We start from the raw sequence: 16584 nt of genomic DNA on the forward strand, positions 1-16584 counted from the left end.
TTGATGAACGTCTTCACACACTTGACTAGAGATCTATACGATTCAAATATTCATACAGTCTATAATTCCTCTAATGCTTATCTATATAGTATTCTGATTAAAAAGGAATCTTGACACCAGAAGATCGGAGCTTCTGGAAGACACCCTGAGGATCGTACTTCTTGCTGGCAGCACGAAGCTTAGCAAGAGCCTCATCTCCAACAGTCGCCAGAGGATCTTGTGTGAGATGAGCATAGTTGATAAACTTCCAAGCCCACCAAGCGTCCATATCCTTTGCCTTAGTCTCGATGTCGTCCATATAAGCCTTGAGGAGAGGGAAAGCAGCCTCCTCGCTTGCCTCACCCTTGGCAGCCCAGGTGAGGAGGAACATGATACCATCTCCGTCCTCTGTATACTTGTCTAGACCCATGACATTGCCGCCATTCTTAACACCCTTCTCGGCGATGGACTTAGTGATGGGTTGGAACATGCAGAGTGTATTGAGCTCTGACTCGGCACTGGGCATGAGAGCTTCGAGGGCCTGGTTGAGTTCGTCGTACTTCTCAACGACATAGTTCAGGAGTTCAGCATTTGGCTTGAAGGAGCTTGTGAACCAGACATTGCGGAAGTGAGGAGGCTGGCCTGAACCGAGATCCTTGGTGACCTTACTAAGCTTTTCAGTGACAGTAGTGTCACCCTGAATATCAGGGATGGCATAGAAGCTGTCGAAAGCAGGGGGCTTGACCACACCCTTGGTGTTCTCTATAGCCGCGTTGAGAATAGTGCCACCAGCTAAGGCGGGAAGATAAGCCCAGTAAACGATGCTGCTAGAGTTTTCGTCCTTGGGCACGTTGGCGGTGAAATCAATGAGTGCATCGATGACTGCAGGGCCTGACTCAGGCTTGTAGAGAAGGTTACCACCCCAGATGGAAGGGTTGCTGCGGTCGACAAACTCAATGGGGTACATGTCTATTCTTGTGATCAGACCCAAGTTTCCAGAGCCACCTTTCATGGCCTAATTGACGTCAATATGGCTGATTTCAATGCTGTAATATGGAGATACTCACCTGCCAGAGATCGGCATTCTCTTCAGCATTAGCATTAACGATCTCACCATTGGCGAGGACGAGCTGCCAACCCGCCACTGTATCACAAGCCATTCCCTATACATGTGAGTTGATGTTGGGGGTACTTTCTGTGTTTCCATCACTTACATGAGACGCAGAGTAGAAGGAATTTCCTCCACCTGTTACGAAACCACCAACACCGACAGTTCCGGCACGACCACTATAGGGCGTCAGTAATAGGAGAAGACTTGGGATATATAGACATACCCAGCGACGGCAAGACCATATGGGATAAGAGTGTCGTAGACATCTTGCCAATGGCCACCAGGTCCCACACTCACGACGTTCTTTTCTTCGTCATACGATGTCCCATTCATGAAACCTGCAGTTCTTAGCATGAATCGTCATGAAATAACTAGGTACGCCGCCTATAACTTACCGAAGTCGATTGTAATACCCTCCTCAACAGAGTTGGATAATTTAAAGTTGCCATGGCCGCCACCGCGAATACCGAACTTGCATTGGTTCTTGGTGATGACCTTCATGACCTTTGAGACATCATCGGGCTATGGACCATGTCAGAACTCAAGGTTGGAATGACGCATCAAATCGAATTACGTACCGTCTTGGGCAATACCATGCAGTCAGGATGCAAGGCAGCACTGACCGACCAGTAGGAGTCGATTCGTTCATTGTAAAGTGACTGGTTCTTTGTGACGACAAGGTCGGAGAGACCAGCCTCCTTCAGCAGAGCAGTGCACTTTGATGCGACGTTAGCCATTATGCAGGTAATAGAAGAGATAAGAACAGTTTCTCAGTGTGGCGGGATAAGAGAACGAGATGCAGGTTAAATGTGTATCAGGAATTGTCGATCGACGAGGGGTTGACTCGAGACATGACTTACACACTGCTGAGGGCTAGAAGGAAGCATTGTGGTGCCATAGGCGGCACCAGTAGCCAACACACCAAGCTTCATGGTTGTAACTGTAACGTATATCTCAAAAGAATGGCAAGACGAGAAAGGATACCCTCGATGATAGAACAAAGATGATATGCTCTATCAAAACAAGAAGAAAGGCAACGATCTACAGTTCACGGACGAGGAAGATCGTCTTGTTATTAAACGAACTACTCGCCCCTCAGCTGAACTAGTTGATCTCCTATCTTCGGTAATAGGAGACGGGGCGATGCTCGGGCGAGAGAGGGGCCGGAGAGTAGGCATTATCCTAATGCTGTCTTGTAATGTTCGTTGTGGTTTAGTGGCAGCTTGGGAGCGTAAGGGTAGAAGAGTCAGCACAGCTGTTGCTGGGATGGGTTCCACCGATATGCCAGGAGATACCGTAGATGAGCACGTCAACCCGGAGACAGGGTCAGAATGAGGAAGCACATACTGCGTATTGTTACTACGTAGCACTGGAGGTCTGTGAGGCTTCAAGATTGAGCTGCAGCTTGTCACAGTTGCACTCCGATACACGTGGAATATCCTTGACAATGAGGACCATTGTCTTGGATTATACCTTGTCAATTTTCTGCATTGCATCAGAGCTCTTGAACATCAATATCTAAGTCTTGAAAGCCTCGCCTACCTCGGTCCAAATCCGACCTCTGATGCGGTTGGCTGTAAATCCCCGTCTTTTCGACGAGACTAGTATGGGGACCCTTGTTTGAACGGGGATATGATTGAGGAGATGCACGGCTCATGAATCCTCCTATTTCCCCACAGTAATCGGTGCAGGGATTGGAATTGGTGAAGAAGCAGGGTTCAAACAGGGTTGTCTATTCTTAACCTTATTCGCAAGTACCGTTGCATAAGGATTTCGGTCAAGGAATAGGTTCTCACCTCGAACCATTATTGAAACCTCTATAACCATTCGAGATTTTTTCTTTCTCTATAGTTTATGCGCTACAGTTTATTCTCCGTTCAGGTGTGATCCGCGCAACCGAAGAACCCCATTTTACGGTAGTCGGCCAGCCCACTTAGTGTTTGTTCACCTGTCTCTATCAGATACTGATCGTCATGAAAAACTCCACGTGTATTTGGTGATTTTCCGTATTATGTCCGCATATGACAGGTCCCAGGGGCACTTTAATTCCGCAGGTCTGTTCACAATGACAGAAGATGTCTCATTGGCTCTGTTGGAGATAGACGAGGCTGCCATGTGAGATTGCTGCGAACTGAATCAAAGATCGGTGAGAAGGATTGGTTATGATGCAAAGTGTAACGAGCTACATTCCTGTAACAGTTCTTTGTCCCTTGCAGATACCAGGCCCTGGTATAGACGGGCAGGGTCATCCTTGGTTCTGCTGTTAATGTTGAGTTCCCGTGCATCTAGACCTGATCCTCATGATCCTTCAAATCGGCCATTTACAGAGAAACATACGATTCAATCTCGCTCGGAGTAGATACAGCTATATGATATAAGAATGGCAGTTTAATAGATAACAATCTTCACCGTTGACTACTCGGCCTTGTCAAACTTTTCAACTTCCAGACTCACGATGGTTGATCATGAATTATCCTTGTCTTCTAGTGCCTGCATGACTAGCCATGCATGAGATGATCCGATCTGATCACAATCAAAAGGATCACGACAAAAGACACCTTGATGCCCATCTCCATCAACAGGGCACCAAAACACCTCTGCAACAATCCGAAGCATGGCCACAGCGAACCCTCAAACGCATAAACGGCATTGCCGTCTTAACAAAACACTACTATAAACACATTCCAATTCCGTACTGAAGATCCGGCCCAGGAGTTACATTGACTCTACCCGACCTCTTGGCGAAATGCAAAGGTCCTACAGCCGGCCCTCTTTACCACTTCAGGGCCTGTCTAACAAATGGCCCTGGGGTATCGCGATGATATCGAGCACACTGACCGTCAGGAAATCATACCACCTGCGCTTGTCGGCCGGATCGGCATGCCCTATACCGCGTCTGGGTTGCGGTGCCTGGCACACGGATCTCTTGGCTTCAGGCGAGTTCTTCGGTAACTCTCGTCTTCTAGGCCAAAACACCCGGCTACGGTCACAGCGAGTGAAGTGATTGGTTCTGTTAAGTTCTTTCTGTGAATATTCAACTGAATATTCTCTGCTGTATGACCTGCATGTCCCCTGTAATAAATCGTCAAAGCAGCATCGTTTAGCAGAACCTCTTGAGCCTATCACGTATACCTCTGAGGAAGCGAGAACCGCAGTGATATATAGTTACCCCTGCCGTCAGAAGCTGTAGCATCCTTTGAGGGGAAACGAGTGACAGCTGCGCGTTGATCCTTAAGTGGCACATCAGCTAGTCTCCATCTCTTGCTTCAGATCGTTCCGAGTTCCGTCAGCCATCCTTTTTCTACCCGAGACCTTCCCCAGACTGAGCCTTCAGTTCTTCCAACAAACCTCCATGTCAAAATGCCTCTGATAGATGGAGTAATGGTGCTTCTGCCACCGCCTGAGGGCTATGTGGTCAACTTCGACAACCCACAGAGACAGGGAGTGACAGAAGCATACTTTGTGGCGGGGTTCGGAATGGCTGTGAGCTTTCTTTTCTTCTGCCAGAGGATGTATGTCAAGCTATTTCTTGCAGGTGGCTTGCAGTTTGACGATGGTAAGTTTTGACATGCCGTTTTCTATCTGTTTGTTGTTTTGTTGTTTGTTCGACCCTGCAAACTCAATCGTGGCGGATCTGCATGGAGATGACAGATCGAAGTCATGAATTGTGCTAACATTGGATAGTTTTACTCATATTTTCATATGTAAGTATATTCGCAGCCACGAGCCATTATGTCTCATTGGAAACGATGGCTTCATAGGTTCCGCGAACAGGCGTCTATATCGACAAAAGCTGACTGCAAAATTAGATATTGGCCTTGGTCACCATCAGTCTTTGCCTTCACATGTTTGCTTCTGGCGCTGGAGGAGTACATGCCTGGGAAGCCTCCATTGAGACCTTCAACATTTACCTAATGGTAAGTCTCTCACAGTCACACAGCAGTTGTCACAAGATATTAACAACAGTAGGATGTCTATCTCGCTGCATTCATCTATGTCCTCTGTGGTTCCCTAGCCAAACTCGCTCTCCTCATGTTCTACTTCCGACTCTCTCCTCAACGATGGTTCAAGATCTCAGTTTGGTCAACCGCTGTGTTCATCAGCGGATATACCATTGGAATATTCTTCGCTGTGATGTTTGCCTGCCATCCTATTGCTATGAACTGGGATGTTACAATCACAGAAGGCAAATGTATCAACAGACCCGGGCTGTATATCGCGACCGCGATAACCAACATCATCAGCGATGTTATCCTATTCATACTACCATTGCCAATGGTTTTACAACTCCAGATGCCCTTCAAGCAGAAGATTGGTTTGATGGGCATCTTTACTATTGGATCTTTGACGGTCGTCACATCGATCGTGCGGGTCTCTCTCTTGCCAGGAATGCTTAAATCAATGGACTTAACTTGGGTTATCGCTTTTCCTTCGATTTGGATGTATGGATCTCTTCTCTCCGATAGCCTAGCAGAGCGTTATAACTAACATGCCTCCAGTATCGTCGAAGCGAACCTGATCATTACCTGTGCGACGATGCCGACGCTCCGCAAGTTCTTCAAACATGTTGCTCCCAAACTCATCGGCGAGTCACGATATGGCAGCAAAACAGGGAAATCGTCAAAATATGGCAAGCCAGATACAGGATCCAAGCCGCCGAGTCGACCATTTGCCCCCTCTTCCCAGGGACGCCGTGACCGAACACAATATTCACAATTCGATGGCGATGAGAACCCTATGCCCGATAACTTTGCTCTAGGCCCCATCAATGGACGCGTGGGACACAATACCAGCGTTGGTCAGAGCGAAGAGGTAACGGGTTGGATCGATAGTGATTCTGAGAAGGGGATCGTTGGGGGAACGATCAAGCCAGCCATTGTGCAGACGAAGACGGTGACGGTGGAGTATGAACGATCACTATGATATCGATAATGGGAAAGGCGTGGGAGTTGATAAGGTCTCGGGGATTGCATTAACAATAATCGTATGGAAAGGAACTTTCGTTTTAGATACCACTTTAGTAATGATTTGTTTTGTCTCAAGACTCTGCCCGGCTGAATTCCAGCAGACGATAATATTGAATATCACTAAACACATGGAAACCGTTGTACGTCAATTGCGTCTGTCAAGTTGGGTTGATAGATAACGTAGAACTAGTTCCCGTTGGTGGTATGACTATCCGTGACTTAGTTACTACTAAAGTTAACTTGGGTACAGTATTGTATGCCACTACAGAGCACTAAGATGTCAACTGCCGCACATTTGACAATAGCTAGTGAAAGCTCTCACATGTAGTCTTGAAGGATGATGTTCTAAACAGAACTTCAACAACACAGACTCAGCCATCACCTCTCCTTTCGCCATGACTTCGAACTGAGTTGACAACCTTTTCTGCGGAACATGTGCTCCGTAGAAGCTCAAGATCAGCGCCTTTCTTTCAACCTGACTCAATGTTAAGCCAACGATAAAGAGTCTGAAGATCTAACAGCTTGGCTGAGTTGATTCAGTGTCTCTCTAGAACGATTGCCACCACCATTCAATCAGAGATTGCAACTCCGAGTCGCGTCACTGCAACCTCAAAATTGAGCCCCAAAGAAAGCGGCAGATTGATCTTCACCCCTGACCAAACCAAGCCTGGTAACCCACTACAAAATCACCTTCCGCTTTAGAAGACGCCGTCTCTTGGGGATCAGCATCCGTGCGGTTCGGTCCTAGTCAGAAGAAAACCCTCGCACAGAAAAAGTCGTCACCGTTTTCTGCCCTGTCTTTTTCCTCTCTAGAACCCATGTCCCACTGAATTTTCAGTGAGTGCTTTTTCGGAAGAGAGGGGAGGCAATTTGGTTACGTACAATTCAAAGCCAGGTACAGGGGAAGATCTCAATGTTACTCTGCGGAACGCGTAGATCTTGGCGAAGGATTGCGACCCCTGCTACGGTGACTCGCGAATGGCTCCGCCGGATATAGGCTCAATGAAGAAAGATAGAAGTATAGGTTATGCTGATTTTTATAGCAGTTTGTAAATAACATCAAGAATTGACATTTCTGCCCTTCTAGTCATTGTACTGTCAGGGGTGAGAGGAAGTATAGACCAGCTTTGCACGAGTCGATTATAGTAAATCCTAAACTTGGTTGATTTTTCTTTTTTGTAACTTGCTTGTAACTTGCTTTAGACTATGAAGCATGTGCTATGTTCCTCCTACCAATACATCGCCACTATTACAACTTCGCAGACAGAGCCCATCTCTCCTTGATAAGATCAGCAGCCTTCTCACCAATTCCATAAGCAGGCATCTGCGTATGACCATTGTTCACGGTAGGCATTATCGAACAATCTGCGACTCTCAACCCCTTAACACCATAGACCTGTAGCTTCTCATCCACCACAGCCATAGGGTTATCCTTCTTGCCAGCGGCACACGATCCACTGGCATGGTAACAAGTCGTAGCGTTATCCTTGACGTATTCCTTCCAGTCCTCGCGCGTCTTGTACTTGTGGTGCACAAGATCTGAGGGCCATGAACCCTTGACGATGTCCTTGGTACCCGAACCTTCGGTGATAATCTCGTTGCCAAATGCGCATGCTTCAGCGAGGACCTCGAGGTCGAGAGGGTCAGAGAGGTAGTTGCAGTCGACGACAGGGACAGACGTCGCTGAGGCGTCGCGGAGAGTGACGGTGCCGCGGGACTTGGGAGCGAAGAGCTCGGCGATCATACTGAAAGCGTGTTTGTTGTCGATAGGGAATTGGTCGTACTGCTTAGGGCCGCCATAGCACTCAGTTGTGAAGAACTCAATCTGGGGCTGCTTAGGAGTAAGACCCATAGGGTCGCGGCCTTCTTTTCGAGGAGCTGCATTCCAGATCTTAGAGTCGGCGAGACGCTCATCCATGCGAGCGTAGGCGAAGATTCCGAATGGGAATACTGTCAGAGGACCCTTCTTCTCCTCCTTCCATTGGGTGTAGGCCTTTTCTAACGCGTTACCGTGGTATACTAGAGAATCAGTGGTGAGCCCCTCCTTGTCAGTCTCGTAGAACATGAAGACAATCAAGTGATCCTGGAGGTTCTTTCCAACGCCGGGAAGATCGACAAGAGTGGTGATACCGTGCTGCTCCAACTCGACCTTTGCACCGATACCTGATCGGTTGAGGACGTTGGGTGAACAGTAAGCACCAGAAGATATTATAACCTCTCTAGAGGCCTTGAGCTCAACGACCGATCCATCGGCCTTGACTCCTCGAACACCAGTGGCCTTCAACTCTCCCTGGCCATCTTTCTCAATGATAACCTTGTCAACATGGGTCTCGACCATGAGGTGTAGGTTATCTCTAGGTTTCTGCTTAGTGATGAAGTCTGCGCTGGTGGTACGAAGGCCTTGGTGAACTGTTCTGACAGAGTGACCGCATCCGTGGGGGTTCGAGCCAGCAGAGAACATGTCGTGGTCAAGAGGGAGACCCTTCGATACCATGGATTCTCCGATCAAGTTGGAGATAGGAGCCAAGTCATGAGGCTCGGTGTGGACATGGCCTTCATAGCCGTGGGCGCCCTTGGTCTCCTTGAACCAATCTTTTGTGTGAAAGTTCTCAGCCTATAAGAAGTCAATAGTTGTCTCTGAAGAATTGCATCAAGAGGAACGTTGAGATGCCGCCCTTTCACGTGCTGAGGATATAGGTTAAGTACATACCTTGAGCATATACTTGAACATCTCATCACCACTCCAACCGGGCAGGTTCCAGTCATCATAATCTTGTTTCTACACGGGGTTAGAGCCTAGTACCAATTACTCACGACAAGCATTGGAACTTACCATTCCCTTAACCATAAGAGTGCCATTACAACCAGAAGAGCCACCAAGGAACTTGCCTCGGCTAAGCTTCACAGAGCGGTTGTTGACTCCAGGGCCAGGTATAGAGACGACATTCCAGTCTGTCTCTTTGTCGAAGTTATTAGACCAACTAAAACAATGCGTTAGTCAATGTCTGCAAACAGCTACAGGAGCAGGGGTAATTACCCTCCAACCATGTGAACGTTCTCAAGATGCTCATTATGGGGACCAGCCTCTAGAACGAGAACCTTGACATTAGGATCCTCAGCGAGGCGTGCTGCCACAACGCAGCCTGACGTGCCACCACTATAAATGAGGTTAGTTAACCAATAATAGTCTTAGGGTTGAACCTTATGAGTGCGGAACTTACCCGCAGATGATGAAGTCGTAAGTAGAGTCTGGAGCAGCAGCCATGTTTGTTCGTTTGTTTACAGAAGAAACAATCTGTCAAAGATATGAGAGAAAAGTATTAACGGAGAAACCAACCTCATGCCAGTAGCGCCTCTGTTACTTATATACATAGTATTACCCGAGGTCCACTATCATGAAGGCTGTACTATCGAGCCATTCAGGACCGGAAATTCGGAAACCTTGTCACTCAAACAACAGGAGGATTCCGGTTATGTAGCAGCTAAGCATTAGGTCCATCATACCATTCCTAATAAAGACAGTTGAGAGGTTCAGGTGTTACTGTTCTGATGTGTTGTGCTTTCAGATCCTGGTTTTTGACAAGGACCCTGAATAGTCTCAGTTGAACCAACAGCATGAATATGGCTACACCTTATGCACCAAATTGTGGGTTCATACTCAAAGACATAGCTCAAAGAGATAGAGGGAGTTTCTCTGAGAGGCATTTACCCCGCTGTCTGATATGTCGACGCAACCTGGAGCCCTCAACTCTTCTGGAGCATCCAATCGGGGATGTCTCCGCGTTATTCAAAGATTTCCCTACGGGTCCGACGTTGCAGTGCAAGGACTTTGCATCAGAGAAGGAGGAACGAGAAACGCCGGGTCCAAGTCTCCTTGTCCCCTTATTCCAACGCGTTCCGCGGATGGAGCTTGGAGCTGGGTGAGTGTACATATGTGAGTCTAGCAGGGTACAACCATGTAGCTGCAAGAGAACAGGCAACAGGAAGTATCGCACTGCTGAAGATGATGTCTCATACTGGGCCAAGGACCTAGAAGCCCTGACGACGTTTAGCTTGGGCGGGGCGGAACTAGTTCCACTCCCGCTGCAGATCACCGCGGCTAAAGGACATCAGTGGAGAGGATTGGCCGCTAGAGATGCTGAAATTGCTGTTGAGTCTGTTCTAGCGGGGCAGAGCTAGGGGCAGCTAGGGGCTTGGCAGCAACGTTGTAAAGTTTTGCCTCTAACAAGTGCCTGGAGTCTGGTAGCCAACGACGTTAGCACTGGCTTTTACCAATAGATAGGACGAGTGATTAGCCTTGTAGACACTAGAAACTCACCGTTGACCGTTCTAATTTATCCCCACAGACACACTATGATCATCTTGGTCAAGGGCCTCGAGTTATGACCAGGTCTGCCTTGTCTTGGGAATGTTACTGACCAACCAACAACAGAGGCCGGGGTTCTATGAGACTGTGGACCTGCATATGCATCAACCATGTTCTTTTCTGTAGCAGAAGAAAAGAAAAGAAGGACTCGCAAGTTCTTCTTCAATAGAAGAGCTTGAACGGCTTGGCGGAGCCAAACTGACTCGTATATGACTGTGCCGTAGAGATCAACAAGACCTCAAGGATATACTGGATGACTGTACGAGTTGAACAATATGAATGCTCATCAACATATCCCAAGTCATGCATCAGGGTTGCCAAGTCTCCCTGGCCCACTATACCCAGTATCCTGACAAGGTAGCACTCCTCCTACGACACCGTCAATCCTTAAGTGAGCCACGAAATGGTCAATGCCTCCTACACTCGGCCAAAAGGGGGCGTCAGATCCTGCATCTGCATCTGCTAGTTCACGTCAACTTCATAAGTCACATATCGTACCTACATATGCCAGCTAGGCCTGCTATCTCCATCTCCATCTCCATTCCCCGAAGCTGTCACTCCTGGCCTGCATCTGTTGTCTCGATTCTATTAGGCAACTCTTGCAAGCTGAAGCTTTCCATCATTAAAAAAAAAAAATGGCAACACCATTTCAGACTGAGGCCTGGACTGAATATGGTCTTGGCACACTTGTCTTGTTTTTACGATACTTTGCAAGATGGAAAACAGTTGGCTTCAAGGGGTATCAAGGTGATGACTACTTTGCTCTTGCAGCACTTGTCTTTTGGACGGTATGTCGCTGCACTCTCTTTACCAAGTCATCCTTGCTGATAGATATAGTGCGAGTTGGTAATGTTAGAACTCATCGGTAAAAACACCTACAGATTATGTTGGTTCAACTAGAAGGATCACTAACCCTACAATAGGACAATCTGGCACCAACATTGGCGTTACCGACGAGATGGGCGCCAAGATGTCAGCTGCAGAGATAGCCAAGCGCGAGTTTGGATCAAAATGTCTCCTGGCAGGATGGAACTTTTACGTGACTCTAATATTTACTCTCAAAGGAGTGATGCTTTGCTTGTACAGCCGCATGACGTACGCAGATTCTCGATCCACCATTGATATATGCTAATGGAGTTCTAGACTTGGTCTCTGGCAGAGAAAGATTGTTATTTGGACACAATTCGGAACAGTTATTGCTTACATAGCAGTAATGGCAGCTATTTGGGGCCATTGTACGCCTGTTCACAAGAACTGGCAAGTTTATCCTAATCCCGGTGGTAAGTATCATCCCGATTGAACCGATCTCCGACTCTAACAGGAGTAGACACTTGCACCCTCGCCGTAGCGAATTACCTTACTCTGGTAGTGCTTAATATCGTGTACGTTACCGTTGTCTGAGTGTTTGAACGATGAGCCTCAATCTAACTTGCAAACACAGAACCGACATCGCTATTGTTTCCATCCCAGTCCCTCTACTATGGACTGTAAAGCTCACCATCAAGAGAAAGTTGATGATTGGCGTTCTCCTTTGTTCTGGTGTTTTTATCATGGTCGCAACACTCTTGAGATGTGTCTTCTCGCTACAGTTAGTCCCCCTCGAGGCACGGTTCTTGATATCTTGCTAACAACCCAGGGACATCCAAGGCATCAACACATCAACCATCTGGGCAATCCGCGAAACCTTCGTGGCAATAATTGCAGTGAACGCCGCTGCCATCAAGCCTTTATTCTCAGCTTCTCGATGGCTCGTGTCGAGCAAGGGAAGCAGTCGGGACAAGGGAACGAGCAGCTACATCAACAAACACGGCCACCCACTTGGAACAATCGGCGGATCGGGTATCTCTGGTGGTATTTCTGCGAACCGACATCAAAAATACATGACACAACTCGACGACAATTCGAGCGAGGAACATATTGTTGGGAAGCCAGAGTTTGTGGGATACAGCAAGCCCGAGGTCCGGGCTGGCAGCACAACAAGTGGACAGAGTGATAACCAGGATGGTATTATGGTTACTAGAACCTACGAAGTTACTCCTGGAAAGTCTACACTGGATGTCTAGAGAATTTGAATTATGGAGTTACAGGGAAAAGGCAATATCTAAGAAAGGAGGTGTAAGAAGCACATGTAATTAATGTAATAGACCAAGATATCCAACACTCAGCACTCAACAACTGTTTAACACACGCAAAAGTCTAATCAGAGGTTCAAATTGATAGCATTGCAACTCTCAAATTACGGTATAAAGCTTTGCCTGCCGCGAAATTGCTCATATCTTCAGCTTCAGGTACCCAAGCCAATGGCTAAGCTAGCGGCAGCAGCAAACTATTCCAACAACGTCAGGTCCAGAAATTGGCCGTGCTGAATCTGAATCTACAGGTGGCGTTGCCCTGTCTCGGTAGCTGGACTACCGGTAACTAACGAATTAGCGCTGCCTAAGCACGGTCTTTGAGGTTGTATTAGTCGTATCCTAAACCGTCTAATTACCGCCGACTACGTAAATGAAACAACCCCTGATTGACATTGAGGAGCTTTTGCCGCGTTACGCCCGGCTCGAAGATCACTCTTGACACATGATTGAGTTTAGTGACATCCGGTCTCCGAGGCAAAGGTACGTTTCCAGGCCGAATCCTCCTGCAGAGGTTCATATACCCTCCCCTGCTAGGATCAGTAACCCCTGAGGATTATGTACCTGGCTGCCTGGTAACATTGACAGACATTGACAGATTCGGTTTTCCTTTTGCCCGAGGGGTTGGGATATGCCAAGCAATACGAGATCTGATCGCAGAAGCAATAACTAAGACATGCAGAAAGAGATCAATTAGTGAGGCGATATTAATGTGTTGGCAGATGTTATCAATCGGCATTAGATTATTTGACAGTTCCAGATCTGGTATCCAGTTCATGGGCCCTCAACTTCTTCGGAAGAGTAGGGCTTAAGCCGGTGGGTATCCAACAAGTCATGTCCAAGAACAAATGCCATTACTAAGGCACTAGTTGCAAATCATGGCTCTTGGCAGCTCAAGTCTGTGGTTTCGTGGCTCTTATTGGAATTGGTCACCAGGTAGTTCATAGACTAGATTCTCAAGGTTTGGTGGCATAAAGTTAGGACTAGCTTTGACAAAGATCATGATGTTTCTCATGTCTGACTCAAGAGCTAAAACACAAGTTGTAGGTTCATGTTGAGGGGTATCGTGTTGCTCATCTCTGACTTATGCTGAGTAGTGCCTTTGATGGTCGGATACAGGATGCTGGCAATCACGAGGCTGTTGTATATCGCTCAAAATTGTTGAGATACAAGCCCAATGCAGACTATCTCGCGTCTCCCCGTGAGGTTAAAGCAGACGCTGTAAGGCCCTTATGGTGGTCCGGGCAGCGGCCTTCTAATAAATGGCTTCACTAACACTAGTCTCGGCCTCACTTTCAGACTACCAGTTAGTTATGTTTCATAAGCTCTTGATTGTGAATCTGAAGCTCAAGAGACGAAAATACATATCTGCTCAACTAGATATTAGGAGGAAGCGGGTTTATAACCCATCGTTGCTTAGGATATCAATATCATAAACATAATAAATATTGTCATAAGTTTAGGATTAGAAAGCCTAAGCTTAGAATATATAGCATAAGTCTATCATAAGGAAAGGAAATCAAATATATCATTCTGCATACAGCTAGCTGTTCAAACCTAAGTAAAAAAAAAAAAAAAAAACAGGTAATCAAACCATGGCATGCTCCGTTTAACAAAACGCCATTTCATATCTGCATCGCCTTACTCACACGAGCTCAACCCCAGACATCCTCAAGCCACTTATTTCCCTTCTTTGCCGCTTCAGCCCAGCTCCTAGCTTCAGCATCACTCCAATTATTCTGCGACTTCATTGAATCTTCCACCACGTTGCCAACTTCTCTAGCCATTGAAGCTCGACCGCAGAAGTAGATACTCGCGCCATCTCGAAGAAGATCACATACATCTTTCTTCCTCTCCTCAACTTTATCTTGAACGTACTTCTTTGGCTGTCCATCTGCACGGGAGAACGCAGTAACGATCTCAAGACTGCCTTGCAGTTCTTTCGAAACCTCGGCGAGTTCATCCCGATAGAGATAGTCTTGATTAGGGGCACGGCATCCGAAAAATAGAATCATCTTTCCAATGGGCTTTCCTACAGATTTGAGACGTGCTCGTTCAAGAATAAACCCGCGGAAAGGAGCGAGACCAGTACCAGCACCGATCATGACGAGTGGCGTTGAGCTCATTGTTGGAAGTTTGAAGTTCGATCGGCGTAGACAAGCAAAGACTTTGTGGCCTTTTAGAGCATCGCCGGGACCAGACAAAGCGTATGTAGGAGCGTCGGGTCCAATCTCGGGTTGCTTGCTGTCACCATTAAGAGAATTCCCAAGAGCGTAGAGGTAATTAGTTGTGACACCTCGGATGGACCTGCCTGGGTCTTGTTGAAGAGGCGAGTTATCAATACCGCAGGTAATCGAAAGCTTTCGTGCAGAAACTGTGCTCGATGACGAGATGGAGTAGTAGCGCGGCTGTGAGGTCGGTAAAGTCTCAACGACGTAAGATAGTGGAAGCTTGTCCCAAATAGACCCAGGGGCAACAAGAGTCAGAAGGCGACCCAGAGTAATATGGTGGTTGGCGATATATTCAGCATACGCCTCTTTACTCTTGCCCAGAGTTGTCAGGTTCTGAGCAACCTCTGCTGAAGGTGCAAATCTTGCAAGTTGGCCGACAGTTTCTCGAGATACAGGAGCTGAGATCTCGAGGTAGTGCCGGAAGAGGGCCAGTGCAGAAGTAGGACTGGGGATCTTGATTGATACGCCTTCTTCGAGGGGTTGAACAAGAAGAGGCTTCTCAGCTCGGTCTTCAAGATCAAGAGCCTTGAGGAGAAGTTGTATCTCGTGATCAGGATTAATAGGATAGACGGCAAGATGGTCACCAGTTCGGTATCGAAGCTCAGGATGATCTGAAATATCGAGCTCCATATGAAGGCAATTTCGCCCAGGAGATGTATAAAGCTCGTGGGATGACTGGACCGTCAAAGGTCGGATAGGAGAGTACTGCTTGACAATCTTTGCTGGTCCGCTTCGGTTCTGAATAGGCTCGCCAAGGTTGAGATCCATGATGTCAAGAGATTCATCCTCTACGAGCTGAATGCTTGGCTCATATGGGATGTCTCGCTCTTCATAGCCCATTTTGGTCTGAAAGTGAGTATACAGATCGTCCTTCCAGGAGAGGAAGTCCTCTTCTGTGCCACCCTGAGCATCGTTGGCCTTAGCCACAGACATCAACCTCTGTGCACCAGCCTTGTCAAGGAAATCAGCAACAACATCGATAACACGATTATAGTATCGATAGCTGGTGTTGCCTAGACCGAAGGCCATGTATCGCAGGTTTGGCAGCTGAACATCAGGATTCTTGTGAAGCCACTCCCAGAATGCAGCTGTGTTGTCACTTGGATCACCTTCTCCGTATGTCGAGATGATGAAAATGGCGAGTTTACTTTGAGGAAGATTGACGATGGACTCAGGGTCGTAGTCGCATAGGTCAGCGCAGAGGGTCTGAAGACCGAAGCGCAGATGGCATTCTTTTGAGAGTCTGTTGGCAAACATCTCTGCCGTACCCGACTGTGAACCCCAAAATATGACAACATCTTTACCCTAATAATCTGTGAGTATATCAATCCCTTGTCATTATCCGAGAAAACTTACAGCTTCTTCCATCTTTTTTGCAATATCGCGAGTTGCTTTCGGCCCTGAAGAAGCACCGTCTTTTGATCCCATCCGTTCGAACCAGATATGATGATAAGGATCTGGCTTATCCCAGACAATGCCGCGGAGAAGATATGCTGCCGATGCAATACCAACTGTACCCAGGGCAGCCATATCGGCGATTGTCTGAGGTGGTCCCAGCTGGGAGAGCCGGTTAAAGGCTTCTGTTGCAAAGGCGTTAGACATGATTTGCTAAAGACTATACTAGAAACGAGACAACAGTTTGCTTGAGTCTCTGAAGCGAGGAGACGAAGGATTGATATTCATATTCATAATCTTTTGTCTTTGCTTCATCCGCGGAATTTCTTTCTATCCTAGGAAATCAACAGACTCTATCGCCCATCCCACTTAGATCAAAGAGTCTCCAGCGAAAACGTGGGGACTA

At 47.3% G+C, this 16584-nt stretch overlaps 6 protein-coding genes across 7 annotated transcripts; 3 read left to right on the top strand and 3 right to left on the bottom strand.

Moving 5' to 3' along the window:
- Positions 1 to 9: 9 nt before the first annotated feature.
- Positions 10 to 2600, bottom strand: FOXG_03202 (uncharacterized protein). Of its 2 annotated transcripts, XM_018380806.1 has the most exons (8): positions 2438 to 2600; positions 1951 to 2312; positions 1669 to 1806; positions 1486 to 1612; positions 1314 to 1428; positions 1194 to 1266; positions 1047 to 1142; positions 10 to 994 (listed from the first exon to the last, which is right to left on the bottom strand). In XM_018380806.1, the coding sequence occupies exons 2-8, from the start codon at positions 2020 to 2022 to the stop codon at positions 98 to 100; spliced, it is 1518 nt and encodes a 505-aa protein (XP_018237167.1). In that variant the 5' UTR covers positions 2023 to 2312; positions 2438 to 2600; the 3' UTR covers positions 10 to 97. The 2 variants fall into 2 exon arrangements, with proteins under 2 accessions (XP_018237167.1, XP_018237168.1); XM_018380807.1 differs by lacking the exons at positions 1951 to 2312; positions 2438 to 2600 and having other exon boundaries at positions 1669 to 1854.
- Positions 2601 to 4417: 1817 nt separating this feature from the next.
- On the top strand, positions 4418 to 6134 carry FOXG_03203 (uncharacterized protein). Its single transcript, XM_018380808.1, has 5 exons — positions 4418 to 4646; positions 4775 to 4794; positions 4900 to 5007; positions 5060 to 5532; positions 5590 to 6134. Exons 1-5 carry the CDS (start codon positions 4451 to 4453, stop codon positions 6011 to 6013), a joined length of 1221 nt encoding a protein of 406 aa, XP_018237169.1. The 5' UTR covers positions 4418 to 4450; the 3' UTR covers positions 6014 to 6134.
- A 1021-nt stretch (positions 6135 to 7155) lies between these two features.
- On the bottom strand, positions 7156 to 9376 carry FOXG_03204 (uncharacterized protein). Its single transcript, XM_018380809.1, has 5 exons — positions 9279 to 9376; positions 9095 to 9214; positions 8891 to 9038; positions 8768 to 8836; positions 7156 to 8671 (listed from the first exon to the last, which is right to left on the bottom strand). The coding sequence occupies exons 1-5, from the start codon at positions 9320 to 9322 to the stop codon at positions 7307 to 7309; spliced, it is 1746 nt and encodes a 581-aa protein (XP_018237170.1). The 5' UTR covers positions 9323 to 9376; the 3' UTR covers positions 7156 to 7306.
- A 584-nt stretch (positions 9377 to 9960) lies between these two features.
- FOXG_18508 (uncharacterized protein) lies at positions 9961 to 10236 on the top strand (the record flags this gene model as incomplete). The annotated part of the gene is made up of 2 exons (XM_018398613.1): positions 9961 to 9977; positions 10020 to 10236. The coding sequence occupies 2 exons, from the start codon at positions 9961 to 9963 to the stop codon at positions 10234 to 10236; spliced, it is 234 nt and encodes a 77-aa protein (XP_018237171.1).
- Positions 10237 to 11058: 822 nt separating this feature from the next.
- FOXG_03205 (uncharacterized protein) lies at positions 11059 to 12507 on the top strand (the record flags this gene model as incomplete). Its single annotated transcript, XM_018380810.1, has 7 exons — positions 11059 to 11211; positions 11261 to 11288; positions 11347 to 11518; positions 11567 to 11703; positions 11751 to 11805; positions 11865 to 12011; positions 12060 to 12507. 7 exons carry the CDS (start codon positions 11059 to 11061, stop codon positions 12484 to 12486), a joined length of 1119 nt encoding a protein of 372 aa, XP_018237172.1. The 3' UTR covers positions 12487 to 12507.
- A 1495-nt stretch (positions 12508 to 14002) lies between these two features.
- On the bottom strand, positions 14003 to 16538 carry FOXG_03206 (NADPH-ferrihemoprotein reductase). Its single transcript, XM_018380811.1, has 2 exons — positions 16140 to 16538; positions 14003 to 16088 (listed from the first exon to the last, which is right to left on the bottom strand). Exons 1-2 carry the CDS (start codon positions 16383 to 16385, stop codon positions 14208 to 14210), a joined length of 2127 nt encoding a protein of 708 aa, XP_018237173.1. The 5' UTR covers positions 16386 to 16538; the 3' UTR covers positions 14003 to 14207.
- Between the last annotated feature and the right edge of the window lie 46 nt (positions 16539 to 16584).

The sequence above is a fragment of the Fusarium oxysporum genome, chromosome 8 (genome assembly GCF_000149955.1).
Source record: "Fusarium oxysporum f. sp. lycopersici 4287 chromosome 8, whole genome shotgun sequence".
Lineage (NCBI taxonomy): Eukaryota > Fungi > Ascomycota > Sordariomycetes > Hypocreales > Nectriaceae > Fusarium > Fusarium oxysporum.

What these genes read in the sequence shown, in the direction of transcription:
- FOXG_03202 (XM_018380806.1), bottom strand. Translation starts at nt 2,022, where the DNA reads ATGAAGCTTGGTGTGTTGGCTACTGGTGCCGCCTATGGCACCACAATG. An exon ending in CTTCTAGCCCTCAGCAGTGT is followed by an intron (nt 1,807 to 1,950) that starts GTAAGTCATGTC and finishes GTCGCATCAAAG; the next exon opens with TGCACTGCTCTGCTGAAGGA. An exon ending in CCTTCTACTCTGCGTCTCAT is followed by an intron (nt 1,143 to 1,193) that starts GTAAGTGATGGA and finishes TCACATGTATAG; the next exon opens with GGAATGGCTTGTGATACAGT.
- FOXG_03203 (XM_018380808.1), top strand. Translation starts at nt 4,451, where the DNA reads ATGCCTCTGATAGATGGAGTAATGGTGCTTCTGCCACCGCCTGAGGGC. An exon ending in TTTTACTCATATTTTCATAT is followed by an intron (nt 4,795 to 4,899) that starts GTAAGTATATTC and finishes CTGCAAAATTAG; the next exon opens with ATATTGGCCTTGGTCACCAT. An exon ending in CCTTCAACATTTACCTAATG is followed by an intron (nt 5,008 to 5,059) that starts GTAAGTCTCTCA and finishes TAACAACAGTAG; the next exon opens with GATGTCTATCTCGCTGCATT.
- FOXG_03204 (XM_018380809.1), bottom strand. Translation starts at nt 9,322, where the DNA reads ATGGCTGCTGCTCCAGACTCTACTTACGACTTCATCATCTGCGG. An exon ending in AACGTTCACATGGTTGGAGG is followed by an intron (nt 9,039 to 9,094) that starts GTAATTACCCCT and finishes GCATTGTTTTAG; the next exon opens with TTGGTCTAATAACTTCGACA. An exon ending in CTCTTATGGTTAAGGGAATG is followed by an intron (nt 8,837 to 8,890) that starts GTAAGTTCCAAT and finishes AACCCCGTGTAG; the next exon opens with AAACAAGATTATGATGACTG.
- FOXG_03206 (XM_018380811.1), bottom strand. Translation starts at nt 16,385, where the DNA reads ATGTCTAACGCCTTTGCAACAGAAGCCTTTAACCGGCTCTCCCAGCTG. An exon ending in CAAAAAAGATGGAAGAAGCT is followed by an intron (nt 16,089 to 16,139) that starts GTAAGTTTTCTC and finishes ACAGATTATTAG; the next exon opens with GGTAAAGATGTTGTCATATT.